At 33.0% G+C, this 16,159-nt stretch overlaps 1 protein-coding gene across 1 annotated transcript in view; it reads left to right on the plus strand.

Moving 5' to 3' along the window:
* Nucleotides 1-602: 602 nt before the first annotated feature.
* Nucleotides 603-16,159, plus strand: part of LOC132736992 (uncharacterized) — a 31,977-nt gene continuing 16,420 nt past the window's right edge. Inside the window, exons 1-4 of the mRNA XM_060724222.1 lie at nucleotides 603-1,310; nucleotides 7,416-7,559; nucleotides 10,016-10,164; nucleotides 14,882-14,925. Coding sequence (XP_060580205.1) covers nucleotides 683-1,310; nucleotides 7,416-7,559; nucleotides 10,016-10,164; nucleotides 14,882-14,925 — 965 coding nt within the window. The 5' untranslated portion in view covers nucleotides 603-682. The remainder of the gene's footprint in view (nucleotides 1,311-7,415; nucleotides 7,560-10,015; nucleotides 10,165-14,881; nucleotides 14,926-16,159) is intronic.

Here is a 16,159-nt window from a genome sequence, read left to right on the forward strand (position 1 = left end):
AAAATTTGGATTTAAATCGATGAAAAGTAAAATTCATGCATAATAAAAAATGTGATATTAATTAAATTTTATTTAATTTAATAAAAACTGAGTTTTTGACTTTTTATTCTTAAAAAATAATTCTTAAACTTGAAATTTTATGGTTATAAATCAAGTGGTATGGCCATATAAGAAGCTTAGAAACTTAAGCATAAATGTCTGTGGTACAATGCCTGTAACTTGCCGTTAACAATGCTGCACATCTAAATTACTAAAAGGATTAAAAGGGAGAATATCACATACAAACACCAGGATATTCTTAAATTTGCTTAATTAAACCTGGTCATATGCGATGAGTGAACAGTATTTAACCCTTAACCTGCTGAAGTTCTTAACTGGAATTGTCCAGTTTCAATTTTTGGACCTGATCACTATCAATTTTGAAGATAAAAGATGAAAATTTAATGATAGGCAGTCATCAGTACAGAGCTGGGTCCAACAGGCAACCAGCAGTTTAGAGCCAGGTCGGACTTGCAACCAAACCCCTGGGCAGCCATCGGTTTAGAGCTAGGTCGAACATGCAACCAGCTGAAACTGCACTGGTGGTGGCAAAGGCTTATCATTTCTATCTCATGACTTTAAGCTGAGTTTATAACTGCCATTTTTGGGTATTGAACATGATGGATTTGATAACATTGTTAAGATGAATGAAACTGACAAAGCTAAAGGAAAGAAAGACATCAATGAGTGTATATCAGAACTGTTTAAAAAGAAGAGTGAATATGAAGAACTGGATGACATATTACAAGAAACATATGAAGAAAAGGAATGTTTAGAAATGGGAAAGGAAGTTAATGTAGAAGTTGGTGACAATGCTTCTCTTGTTAAAGATGCTGTGCATGAGGTAAGAGAAATTGATGACAAAGTAGATGTTACAGAAAGAGAATTTGCAAAGAAGGGCAATAGGAGCATAGAATTTAATAATGGTTCCAAAGGGGAAGTTGCTGGTGAACTTAGTGAAGTTGGTACTACTTCTAGTGTAAAGCGGAATGCATCTGAAGTTGATATAGATATAACAATCACGATGGCTGCAACTGACTCTTCCATGGATGATGAAGAAGTTAAAACCATTCTAGAGTCATGTGATGAACTGGATAAGAAACAAAAAGAAAGGAGCAAACGAACTAGAAAATTAAGAAAACCTAGAAAGTATGAAGAAATTAATATGTGTAGAAAACGAAGTAAATCAATAGATAATGGGAATCTTCATTGTGGACATAATATTGACTTTACAAAATATGGAATATCTGTAGGATCAGGACTTCCTAATGGTAATAATAACTTGTACAGTTTTTTTGTCTTGGCATGAAAATTGTTAATCTTTATTCTTTTATCATTTTATATACCCTCATACTTGAGGAAAATTTACAAAACTTCTTTAAAACATTATGAAACACAACCATGTTCTTTTCCTACAGCACCACCCAAATTTCACAAAAACTCAATCTTTACTGTTTGTTTGTATAATTTTAGAATCACTTGAATGCATGACATAATGTTATATTATGTTCTCCAAGCTCCTGCAGTGTATGATTGAAAAGCTTATCTTTAGTTGAAGTTTTCTCTCCATTTGCACAATCTTTGTGAGAATTGCACAACCTTATGATTAAAAGTCAGAATAGATTAGAATTGTATTTTGCAAGTATATTTTAGATAACTAGTTATATGAACCTTTTCAGTTACACCTGATACATATATATTTATATGGACTTTTTCTAAATTTAGAGCAGGGTATGTCCGTTACACCTGATACCTATACTTACATAGACTTTTCTCAATTTAGAGCAAGGGTTGTCCATTACACCTGATACCTATACTTATAATGGACTTTCCTAAATTTAGAGCAGGGCATGTATGTTACACCAGTCCTGATACCAGTACTTACATTATGGATTATTCTAAATTTAGAGCAGGGTATGTCCAATACACCCGATACCTATACTTATATGGACTTTCCTAAATTTAGAGTAGGGTATGTCCGTTACACCTGATACCTATATTAATATGGACTATTATAAGTTTAGAGCAGGCTTACTGTATAATGTCAGCTACACCTGATACCTATACTTACATGGACTATTCTAAATTTAGAGCAGGGCATGTCCGTTTCATCTGAAACCTATACTTATATGGACTTTTCTAAATTTAGAGCAGGGTATGTCCGTTACACCTGATAGCTATATTTCTAATGGACTTTTCTAAATTTTGAGCAGGGTTATAATGTCAGTTACACCTGATAACTATACAAATGTTTTTAAATGGACTTTTCTAAATTTAGAGCAGGGCATGTGTGTTACATATGATACCTATACATGATTGTATTTATATAAATTCAGAGCAGGGCATATGGGTAACACAATTTTAGAAAGTTATGGTTTAATGGTAATAGAGCACTAAATGTACCATTTTTTGAATGTTGAGAAGTTTGTTTTCACTTTCACAATGTTTCAATTCAGTACATATATTGATACAATTATACAGTTAATGCTCAAATTTGTGTAAATTTTGCATTGGTTTTGGACTTGATACATGTTAAAAATTGATAATTACATGATTGTATAATGTATAGTAGAACTTCAATCAGTTGATTTTCTTGTACCTTTGTACTCATGCGTTATACTAATTTTACTTTTTGGTGTAATTGCATGACAATGTGAATGGGCCCGAATTGGGAAATAGTTATGAGATGGTTATCTGTAGTGAGGAATTATTAAGAAGGGAGATGGAGATGTTTTATTATAAAGTGGGTTGTTTATTATATGAGCAAAACCAACATAATGCGTTTGCGACCAGCATGGATCCAGACCAGCCTGCGCATCCCCGCAGTCTGATCAGGATCCATGCTGTTCGCTATCAGTTTCTCTACTTGTTATAGGGTTTGTTAGCGAACAGCATGGATCCTGATCAGACTGGGCGGATGCGCACTACTGGCTGGTCTGGATCCATGCTGGTCGCAAACGCATTACGTTGGTTTTGTAGTGACACGGCTCATATAACCAAAATAAACATCTTCTTTGGGAGGGCACTATTTTGATTGTTTAGTCTGAACTATTTTATACTGCAGCTATGGTTTAAACTATTAAGATTCTTTGTACAAACAGATGTTTTAAGTAAACTGTATAGGTAAATTGAGACAAATATTTTTATTATTTTATTGTTGTATATGTTAGAAGGCAATCGTTTCAATTTTTGTTTCCAGTCGTTAATTTGATTTTTACTACTGTGTTCAAAGGATCAAAGACTTCTGTTCAAATAATATCAGAATAATATCAGAATTGTGTTCTAATGATGGGCGTATTGTGTTCAAATGACTTATATTGTTTAAGTCGAACAAGTGTCAGTTCTGAAGGTATAATAAGGGTCAAGTTTTATTGGGTCAACTGATCCAAGTTTTCTCCTATGATACAAATACCCTAGTTCAGGCCAAGAATCAGTGTACTTGAGACAGTGATTCTTTCACAATAAATCTTAAAAAAGATTAATGCTTTAATGGAGATAATATATAACTGAATCATAACAAGGGTTTGAGAAAAAAACTAACTGTATTAATAATAACTCAATTAACTAAAATAGTAACTATTCAAACCAGTTTGATTATTTACCATTAAACTGCTAAGACCGCAACCCATGCGAGCAACTTTCAGACCATTAGATCTGTGCTGTCTTAGTCATGATCGGCACTGTTCGGTATTCAGTCAGTATACATTTTGAAATTTTGATTAAAAGTAATACATGGCTTTGTATAGATTGAGAAATGGACATGTCCATTTCTGATATTTTCTGTGGTAAGAGTTAAAATATATACATAATGTTTCAAACTATATGATGTCCACAAAAAAAGAAGAAAATAAAGAGTAGAATTTGACATCAAATCTGTTCTGAGTGATTTATTCTTTTATAATGATCTAATTTGACTACAAAAAGAGAATAGTTTACATAAAATAAACATAATATTTCCCTAATAGTGCAATCACGTCTTTTAAAAAGCCGGCAAAATTGTTTCAGATTACGTCCAAATTGTGGTGTAGTTTGTACAATAAGATCACTTGATTACTCGTAGTGTCTCAGGTGTAAACAATAAATAACATATGATATGTGAACTTTGGCAATAAACTACTTTCAAACCTCCAACGTTTTTAATAAAACACTGGATATTGTCACAATATTTTTGTTTATGTTGGTAGGGAAATGACTGGCGTACTGTTTGATGTGCGATATAAGTGATTTGTTTAGTGGACCTTTGTTTTGACAGTTACGATCACTGCTCTTTCCAATTGAAAAAAGTTACCTATCTTACATTGTAAATAATAGGATGGGACTTTTATTTCATGCTTTCCAGAGTTTTATTGTAATATATCAGATGATTATATTCTGATAAACCACTAGTGAAATTTATAAAATATAATTTTCACTGTAGCCGGACTATATCTAAATGCGGATGAAAAGAAAATCATAACTAAATGGAATAACAGGCAGAAATAAACGCTGTCATGCGTAAATTTTGCTTCTTTATGAAAAGAAAGTCGATGTCACCACACATCATGTTAAAAATGTAACAAAATTAGAGAAATTTAACAGAACTATATTTCAAAATTGATGATGTGACGTCATGATGTGATGACGTCACAAAGGAGAATGCGCGAGTTACGCGGCAAAATCAGTAAATAATACTTAAAATCACTTAAAAAGCATGAAATAAAAAGAAATTTTTTTTGTTTTACATATAAGATTGAAATATATTTCATTCGTGAACACCAGCTATTATATTTTCACTCGTGGCTACGCCACTCGTGAAAATATTGCATCTGGTGTTCACTCAGTGAAATTATATTTCAATCTTACATGCAAAACAAACAAATATCCTCTATATTCACCATTAGCAGCGTGTTATAACTAGTATCACAATTTTTTTTTATACGACTTGAATATTATGTAAAATGATAATCAGATATCATAATGGTGTAAAAGTACTATAGCTGATGCTAAACAATGACTTTGTTGACTGTCTGCAATTTTCATGCAATTTTGCTGCTTTTAATGCTTCCGAGGGATGACTTTTTTCCCAGATATTTTTATTTAGAATATACATGTATTCATATACTCCCTGTATGATTGACCTGATTAGACATATTAAAATTAAAAAAATATATTAAAAAACCCGATTTTTTTGTGCCGTTTGCTACAGAGGAATTGAAAAAGTATTTTGATGCCATCAGCATATTGTGATATACTTTAGTTTTGGGCCAGAAGCATATTAGATAACTGCTCATTATAATATGGAAGTTGGAAATCTGTCATTTAAGCACATGAGTTTGACATAAGAACAGCAACATTGAAAAATATTTGTTCAAATTTACTTAATTCAAATTATACTATGATACACTAAAATATCAAATTTATCAAATTATCAATTTCATTCAAAAGCATTCAAAAAGCTGATTTGTTTTTATTATAAAAAACAGCTGAAATAACATGGTCATCTAAATGTGTCACTCTGTATTTATTTTCTCATGAAATAAATGAATCTTTAAAAAATAGCCTTTGAACTTCAGGTAGGTCTAGGTATATCATTATTACCCCTGGTCAGTTATCATGGCCAGTTATAAATTGAGATTACCATGGTGGTTAAACTGTCAAGTGGCTCAGGTTTTATGCGACAATGTCCCAATATATGGACTGATAAAATTGATAATTTTAGGTAACTGGTCAATTGACAAGGTCATATTTTTAAATCTGTACTGATAAGATAGTGTTGTAATTATATAAACCTTTATTACCACACCAAATAACTTAAATGGACTTGTCCATCTTTCAATCTGGACAAAATCATTTGGCATATTTAGGAAAAAAGTAAAAATAAAATACTGAATGGATAGCAAACTCGACAGTGCATGCAGAACATGATTTGATAGCAGACAGTGCAGACCATGATTTGATAGCAGACAGTGAAGACCATGGTTTGATAGCAAACAGTGCAGACCATGATTTGATAGCAAACAGTGCAGACCATGATTTGATAGCAAACAGTGCAGACCATGATTTGATAGCAGACAGTGCAGACCATGGTTTGATAGCAGACAGTGAAGACCATGGTTTGATAGCAGACAGTGAAGACCATGATTTGATAGCAGACAGTGCAGACCATGATTTGATAGCAGACAGTGAAGACCATGGTTTGATAGCAAACAGTGAAGACCATGGTTTGATAGCAAACAGTGAAGACCATGATTTGATGGCAATCAGTGCAGACTATGATTTGATGGCAATCAGTGCAGACTATGATTTGATGGCAATCAGTGCAGACCATGATGGGGTAGCAACTAGTGCAGACCATGATTTGGTAGCAAACATTGCAAGCCATTATTTGATAGCAAAACAGTGCAGACCATGATTCGAAAGCAAACAGTGCAGACTATGATTCGATAGCAAACAGTACATATCATGATCTGATAGCAAACAGTACAGATCATGATTTAATAGCAAACTGTGCAGACCATGATTTAATAGCAAACTGTGCTTACCATGATCTGATAGCAAACAGTCCAGATCATGATTTGATTAAAAACATTGCAGACCATGATTTGATGGCAAACAGTGCAGATCATGATTAAATCACACAAATGAGAGTTGATCTTGGCTTTGGTCTGGTAGACTATCAACCTAGGAAAATGTTCCCTTTGACAAAGTTTCAAAATTTCATGTCCCAAAAAAATGAAGAGAATTCTCCTTAAACATTTTCAACTTAGTTACAACTCAGTACTGTTTGTTACAAGTACAATGGTAATTTGAATTTCATGCACAACTTTCATTGAGAATATATTACAAATTGAAGGGAACTGAGTCTTATCAACGTGGGTTGTTTAAAAATTAGAAATTTACTTGTAAACCGCATACTAGTAGATTCACTGTTGATGTATGTACTTTTCAAAGGAATCACAGTGTATCATTTATTGCGAGTCTGTACAGTTCATTGTGTTTGCCTAATTGTGAGCTCTGATTAATTTCCTGTTAAATAAATCTGATCTTTGTATAATTTATTACCAGCTTGTTTTTGCTTTTTTGATTCAACTGGCCTTTCTTGCTAGCACAAGAAGAAGATGCATTTACGCTCATTCATGGAAAATTTTGGTCACAGTCTGTAATGCCACATTTATTGTGTTGACTGTGTCACTGATTTCCTCACTTTAGTCTGGTATATCAACTCATAAAAGTCCCAGTCTGTGAAATCTTCCTCTATATCATCAACAGAGATTCAGTTATCATATTTAGTAAGATTGAATCTTTTGCATTTTTTAAGTAAAATACAAAGGTATAATAACATAAATCTGTAGAAAATTGATTTGATATCATTACAATGTTGTATTTTCTATTTACAGACTTGCTGCCTGGTATAGAAGACTATTTAAGTAACGTTCTTGCTAATGAAACACTGTCGGAATATGCCGAAGAACAGCGTCAATACTTCTTAGAGAGACTAGACATCATTAAACTGCCTCCCTCCATCCCCCCACGACCTCGTTGTAAGTCAATATGTCAAATTTTTGTCTGAAATTGGAATATATATATATATATATATATATATTGGAATATATTGGAATACATTGGAATAGTTTGAATATAGCTAATTTGAGAGTCAAATTTGATGATAGTAAGCTTGAGAAACCACTCTTGAGTCTAACTCCTAAATCCTGAAACTTTTAAAGTCTCGCCAGTGATGTCAGACTTTTTCTCATGTGAAGAAACTATCTAGTTAGCTTTGGTGGTTCTACTCAGGTGTCCATTTGTGCCTGAAATAATGCATGGAGGGATACCTTAGGCACCAGTAAATCTGGAAAGTCTCCATAATGATTATGATAATTACACTGTTGGTGTGACATAAAAACCAAACCACCTCACTGCATTCTATATTACAATTTAAATCTTTCAAATGAGGTAATAAAAACAACATAATTTTACTATTTGATTTTTTTTCTTCAAATTTTATTGAAATATTTCATCTGTGATTTAGGTTAAAAATATACTTTAATTGTAATCAACCAGTGCTGGTGTAATGTAAGTTAAGTTACTGGCTTCAAACTGAGACTGGTTGGCAGACTTTTTTATCACTTGACTCATAACCTGTTTGGTTTTATAGAAGGGCTTGTTGAGATTTGAGTTGGTGTTTTATTTGTTCAATCTTTACCAGTAAATATTATGTACATGTACCTGTAACAGTAATTTGTATTTCTATTTTAAGCAGCATGTGCCTTTAAAACTGCATGCCTCCAGATGAGCCTAAATATTTCAAGAAATTCAATCTTCTAAAAAATTTATTTAGATTTCAAGATTCAAGACATTTTTTTATTTCATGTGCAATTAATGAGTTATTATACAGTTTTACTTGTCAATGACTTAAACGCAGAAAGGGTTATTTTTGCATACTTTTTACTTCATTTGGTTACATAGATTTGCAGTTTTAATGTGTCAAGTAATTTTTTGTTCACTTCACCATATTTGAATTCAAAAAAATATTTAAATTCTTTTTCATGAAAATTAGCATGAATCTGAGGCATGCTGCTTTAAAAGATGGAAAATAATTTTTTTTGGTGAATTTTAGGTTAATTTATTAACTCAATAATTTTGACTAGAATTTTGTTTTTGTTGGTTTAAAAATTTTGGTAATCAAAATCAAATAAAAATACGATAAAGTTAAAATTGCATAAATCTAGAGGTTACATCTGCTTTTACTTCATGAATTTATTTATATTGTATATTGTAATGTACATGTATGATTTCCAGGTATTTTGTAATGTATATTTTACATGAAGTAAAAAAAATAAAATAATTCCATCATAAAGGTGAAAAAAATACTCAATAATAAAATGGATTAATGCATGATAGGAAAATGAGCAATTTATAGTATACAATACAGATGCTTCACATATTATTTTTCTTTTGTGAAATATTTGCTTTTATATCTTTGAAGGAAAGAAAAAGCAATTTAGCAGATTTTTTTCTGTTTGAAAGTTAATGAAAATGGGCCTATTGAAGGCTTTTTAATTCAGGTTTTTTTTATCAAGATTGTATTTGAATAAAAATTCTTGTATAAAAATTGCACACACAGGTTATTTACATTTAAGAGAAGAAAACATGCAATAATTGATAAAATCACGTGAGCTGCAATAATTGATAAAATCACGTGAGCATGTGCTGTTGTTGCATGTATTTTTAATATGCATGTCTCAGGGCCCTTTGCTGCAAAATGACTGCCCTGGTAGTTTCATTATCAAAACATAACATAAGTCACTAGAAAGTATGACAAAATGGTTTTTCTTTAGGAAAAATCAAAAACGAAACAAGCTTTTATGAAGAAATATAGCATTAATGCTTCTTCTTTGATCAATGTTCGCGTAAAATGTCTCTGTTATTTAACACACATGAATATTGTACATAAACAGAAAAAAACGTTCCTGAACAAACTATTATTCTGCTATTTTGAGTTTGGTTTTAACCATTTTAGCAATGATTTTGTGCGTGCGCCATTCACTTTTAAGGCAATTTACTTCTATATTTATTTCAGGAAATATTCCTTTTTGGATATTCAAACAATATTTTAGGCAGCAGATATACAATGTATAACTTTATTCACCTTAAGGGTTTGTTAAGAATGCACAAAAGTATTAAAGGTTGGTCTGGCTTATAATAAGAGGATTGCGATAAGATTATTGTAAGTGGCCTCTAAGTCTATACAGAATTTATTGAAGTTCCATTGCGTAAGAAGCTATAATTGCTTATAGACACACTTTCGAATACGTTCCTGGAACATGAACAAGTATTGAGCAATGACTGTTAAGTCTAAATTTGCTCAAAGAATCAAGGACTTACCCCTGAGGGGGTTTGAACACATGCGGCTAGTGATCATTAGATAACTAGTTTGACTAATGGCCTCTTAAGTGATTGATGATCAGATTGATACAAATATTTGTTACATTTTCAGCATTAGGTGTACGACTATATCCGTTACACAGTTCGCCACCATCGTCTAATCATGGCAGTTTACCAAGTTCGGAGCAAGACGATTTCGCTGCGTATCAGAGAGAACTTTCACGAGCCCTACAAGGAGATACCCCAACATCACCTGATGTGGTAGGTCTTTTTCTCGTTATACACTGGAAAATATTATTTTCTCATGTATTAACATCGCATGCAATGCTCTTGTAAGAATAGATCATTCAGTCCTCTGTACATATTATTTTGCACCTTAGGTTTTAATTAGCAAGGTCAGCATAATTGTTGATCCATTATTAAAGAAATGCTCAAGACATATCCAGACTGTTGCCTGCTAAGTTTTTATGCTCCCCAAACGGAGAGCATTTAGTTGCTGCTTTGTCTGTCCTACCCCCTTTCTTGTCCGTGACCTAGCTCGTAAACAACAAGAGGTATCCACAAGAAACTTGGTAGGTAGATAGATCTCATTTAGTAGAAGTGCATTGCAAAAGAACTATAACTCTGCCTTGCCAAATTTTGGAGTTATTGCCCTTTGTTCATTTTTACACTTTGATTTTTGTTCAGGACATAACTCTGAAACTACAAGAGGTATACTTTTCTGTGTTCAAAACCTATTTGGGGGAGCGGGGAGCATCACATGGTTTGACCGGCTCTTGTAATACACTTTGTTTGTTTGATTTGGTTTAACGTCATACCAACACAGTATAGGTCATATGGCAACATTCCAGCTTTACTGGTGGAGGAAGACCTCAGGTGCCCTTCCATGCATTATTTCAGGCACAAACAGGCACCTGAGTAGAACCACCAACATTCCGTAAGCTAGCTGGATAGTTTCCTCACATGAAAGAATCCAAAGTCCTTGTTGGGATTTGAACCCACAGCAGTGAGGGGCAAGTGGTTTGAAGTCAACTGCCACGAACGCCCCTGTAATATACTTTGTTCAATGTTTTATAATTTTGTTTATCTTAATACAGAACTGATTATGCAAGTACCAAAGGGTACATGAAGCTACTTTATGATTAGAATTAATTTCTTTTTATAAGGGGCAGTGAATACCTGGCTTGTGGTTTAAGGTTGTTGACTTCAATATAACTTGCCCTTCAACATTAAAGGTTTGAATCCCACAATGAGCTTTGGATTCTTTCATGTGAGGCAGCTATCCAGCTAGCCTGTGGAATGCCTTTGGTTCTACTCAGGTGCATAATTGTGTCTGAAATAATTCATGGAGAGGCACTCTTCCTCCACAAGTAAAAGCTGGAAAATCGTCATAATGACCTCTAACGTGTTGGAGCGACAAAAAACAAAAAAAGCAACACACAAGCAAAAAAAAGGCGCATTACAGTTCTACTCCAGTGCCATCTTGTGTTTACAATATTGAATAGAGGAACACCTAAGGTAACGTATTCCTCTAATGACATGTGACCTTAGCTTCACAGTGAAAAAAACAAAAACAAAACAAAAACAAGTTTCTTGTAAAATACATGTATGTCAGCATCATGGAAATACTCAGCCTGCCAGACTGTTTACTGCTGCCGGTTTGAATCTGTTTAGTTAGGGATACTTTTTGCCATGGATAGGAAGTTATCCTGCTTTTACAAATAGTGTTCATATAAAACACTTTGTTTTTTTCTCAGCCAATAATGTTGGAATAAACATGTCACTGAACTACCTTCAAAGACTGTCCCAACATGATTTTAAAAAAACAACGTAAAAGGCTTATTGCACCATTTTTTTTTTAAGACCTTAAGGAATTCTGAAGATTTGGGAAGATTGAGTATGTTTTCGTTCAGATTCCTATTGGTTTGCCAAATCACCTGATATTATTAAACAAAATTCTTACATAGGAAACAGTTTTTTCATGGCAAGGAATAGAGTACCCAATTAATGTTTAAATATTTATTCACTGTAGCTGAAGATTTTCTTGTTTTCTCCACTGTTTCATCATGGCCAGCTTGTATTTCGATTCCCCCTGTTTGAAATGTTTACATAACAGCAAAATGTTTATTATGACTATGTTTAAACACAGTTTAAGAATCAATCTCTGGATTTGCATAACGGTTTCGTTTTCGATTCTGGTTTAATTTTTTAGGCCAGACAGTGCATGCACACATACTCAAGTAAATATTAAGAATAATTGATTCAAATTTTTTTTTTTTCAATTCCAGCATTGTAATCAATGTGCCATACTCTGAATTCAAAAATTGAATACATCTTTACAAAATCCCAGATAAAAGACCCATAAATTGTACAAATAAAATAGTGTCATACCCATTATAGAGCTGCTTAAATTGAAAAAAAAAATGCAATAAACACAATAATACATGTTACCCCACCTGGTCCCATTTTAATTGAGGTCATCAGTGGAATCTGTGCACATTTAGAACTTTCCTCTTTAATGTGTTATGTACAATCACCAAACCATTGGACAAAATAATCAGCATTTTTTTCAAAGCGCATTATGCAGTCAGTCAATTGCCTCATTATTTAGGATGTAAACAAGCTTTTTAAAACTTTATGGTGAGTATGCTATGCACAACCCTCTCCACACTCAAGTTTCAACCTGCAACCCTCCAGCCTCAATATAAGAAAATATGAATATAAAAATATATTTTACAAAACGGTATAATAATTATAAAGTGTCCCTGTAAATACATGTAAAACTAATAAATTAGTCTTTTATGAAAGGAGAAGGTAATTATTTTAAAGAAAGCAGATTGATATTTGAATTGTGAAGTGAGTAAAATAATATCTGAATTAAATTAAAAGTAATCATTTATCTTACAAAACTGTAATGAGAAATGATTATTTGTTACACCTTCAACCTGCCACTCTCCACCCTCCAATTTTAACCTCACAACCTTCATATGCAACCACTTTTCAGCCACCAGTTTCAACCTGTGATTCTCCACCCCAAGTTGCAACATTTTAACGTCCAGCATTAACATGCAACCTTCAATCATTAAGCTTCAACTTGCAACCCCCACCTGAAATCCTCAAGCCTCAACCTGCAATTCTTCAGTCGCAAGCTTCAACCTGCAACCCTCCACCATAAAGTTTTAACCTGCAACCCTCAAGTTTCAACCTGCAACCCTCCATATACACAAGTCTCAACCCTGAAGTTTCAATCTGCAACCCTCAACCATCGAGTTTCAATCTGTAACTCTCCATACTCCTCAACCTGCAATCCAACATCCAATATCAACCTGCAACCCTCCACCCTCAAGTTTCAATATGCCATCTTCCACCCTCAAGTTTCAATCTACAACCCACCACCCTCAAATTTCAATCTGCAACCCTCTACCCTCAAGTTTCAATATGCCACATTCCACCCTTAATTTCAAAGAATAACATTTTTTTTTAGACATTAAAAGCTTTTTTTGCAATTTTTAGGCGTCAGATTTAACAGAGACTGTTAAAGTGCTGTTTTAAATTTCCACCTTAGAAGAGTTGTGTTATATTTGATTAAAGTTAGAATATCTCAAGTCAAACAGAGGCTATTACACAATATTAGAAGTTTAGTTAATTTAATACACCCAGACTGCAGGAACAGTTTGATCCAGGTATTCAACGGATGAGGCTTGTTAAAATCTACTTTCATGCTCATTAGATTTTTATTACAAGAACATACTTAACCTATAATGCAGGTTCAAAGTGACTTCCACATGCTCCTACATGCTTTGTTTGTAATCCTCTAGACAGATTTTATAATGGTTATTTGATATATAGGTACATATGTTTTCTTGATGGGGGTTATGGTGTGAGTTTGTGTTTATTCTTGGGGTAGGAGATGAAAGAGGTAGGGAGGGGGTGCGCTAGTATTGGTTTAAGTGAAATTAATGTTTGGCAGCAAATAGAAATTACTTATCTTCCTTGCTTCCTTAAACATTGTTATGAAAAATCTGTTAAGTTTTTTTCCTTTAAGATAGTTTGATATTTTAAAGATATCAAATACAGAGAAGTTTCAAGGACCATACATTTTATTTATCATTTTATCACCTTTTACCCAGATAAAGTCATCTTTCATTAGATTTTTTTTAGTTTTTAGTTTCCTTGATTCACAATTACATAATATTAATTTACTTCCTCCGCCCCCCCCCCCCCCTCACCCGTCCTCGCATTGATGAGGAAACTTGTGATCTTCCATAAATTAACACAATTTTACAGCATTATCTTAAGCATTAATACAATGTATATACAAAAGGGTTGTATTAAAAGTTTTACTAACATTATCTATGGTCCTTCTCTACTCACCAAATCAAGTCAAGTCAAGTAAATTTTATTTATAAGTCGGATACATCAACAATAAACATAAGCTCTGATGAGCTTTTTACACTGACCGGTCCACCACCCACCGGTCTCAACGGTCCACCACCCACCGGTCTCAACGGTCCACCACCACGGTCTCACGTCACTGCCCCGGTGTCGGAAGTAATGCACTGAGGACACCTGAGGTCTTCCTCCGTCATAGAAAGCTGAATAGTCCCCATATGACCTTAACCTTTCATCAGACTGATATTATTGTAACAGATTGTTGCAGATTGTTGCAGTCATTGTTAGACAAATAAGTTTTAAGAAAACCTCCTTTTTTCCTAGCTGTTGATATTGTCTAATTCTTTAATGTCCTGCTTCTGGAATTGATAAAAAGTAAAATAATGCTTTTTATAGGCCTGAATCGAAATACTATTTTTTAATTAGAAAAAAAATTTGATCAAGGACATTTTTTTTTATCCTGGGGTATAATTGCCTGCCTAAAATGGTGTTTGAAGATCTTGTTTTAAATAAAGGTAAAATAAGTATTTTTTCACACCAATCAATTGCATAAAAACCTGTAAATAACTTTGTTTGTGTATTTCAGAGTGAGGTTAAGGTGTATGATGATATTGACACCACAGATGGCAGGTAATTTTAATGTTTTACAAATCATTTCATTTTGAAGTATAGACCGACCTTCTTAAACCATAATAGTTTTACACCTAATTTTTTAGTTTCAATACTCAAACAGGCCCTAATTCGTCATGAGCATAGCCAAACTGACAGTGGTTAGCCTTTGCCACTTAATATCATAGGGATGTGAAATTATTTATCTTTTAAAGTTGTTATTCTATAGATTTAATATCTGCGAAAGGACAAAAAAAACACAAAAAAACCCAAAAAAACAACAAAAACAAATGAAAGTATGTTATTGTGGGAGGTCAAACTGTTGAACTCCTACCTGACTAAGTTAAAAGTTTTGCAGTAAATACCACAGCTTAGTTTGTCTGTGTATAATGTAAGTTAATATAATATAAAAAATAAACATGTAATATCAAGATTTAAAATGAGGTTACATCCAAAACTCTCTCGAAAACCTACATTAATCTTAAAGGGGGAAAAAAACCTGCAGATTATTTATGGTGTACAATATGGGACATAATTTGATACCATTATCAATCTTAATGTAATTAACAGCTTCCTATATTTGACAGTACAGATAATAGGTAAATGTCATCAGAGAGAGAAAATGACAAATTGCCCATCTCACTGCATTGATATAATAGCTGTAAAATACATATTAGGCCAAGCAAAAATATTTATCAGTTTTTAGGTTATTTCATATTTAGGCCAAACAAATGCAAATAAGATTTTTGTTATGACTTTGATACTAAGTACTTAAATGTACACAGTAGGTAATGGAAATTACTGAACTGTACCCTGTCTTGCGAGTTAATACATTTGTGCATAATTTGTCTTGGGATTACAAGCAAGTTATTTCCTTGTTACTTCGAATCACTGTACCTTTATTATGAGCCTTTATATTTTATCTTGTATCTCTCTTGTGATCACAGGAAGTAAAATAAGTTTTGTTTATACACTGGGCTATATAAGCTAAGCAACTTTTTATTATGTTTTCATTAAAAAAGTAGTTTTCATAATTTCACTTTTAGGCCAAGCCTAGTCTAAATTAGGTTCTTAAGTTATATGTTTTGCTATTATATGTATAGGGCAAGCCAATGTAAGTCTAAGGTTCTCATAACTTGTTTTATTTATTTCATGTTAAGGCCAAGCAAATTGTTCAGTTTTCTTATATTATAATTTCCTGAGTTGTTTGGCAATTTGTCAGGATGGCTAGGAAATTGTTAGGTTAAATTTCTTT

Source organism: Ruditapes philippinarum, unplaced genomic scaffold, assembly GCF_026571515.1.
Source record: "Ruditapes philippinarum isolate M1 unplaced genomic scaffold, ASM2657151v2 ctg3556_1_1_1_1, whole genome shotgun sequence".
Lineage (NCBI taxonomy): Eukaryota > Metazoa > Mollusca > Bivalvia > Venerida > Veneridae > Ruditapes > Ruditapes philippinarum.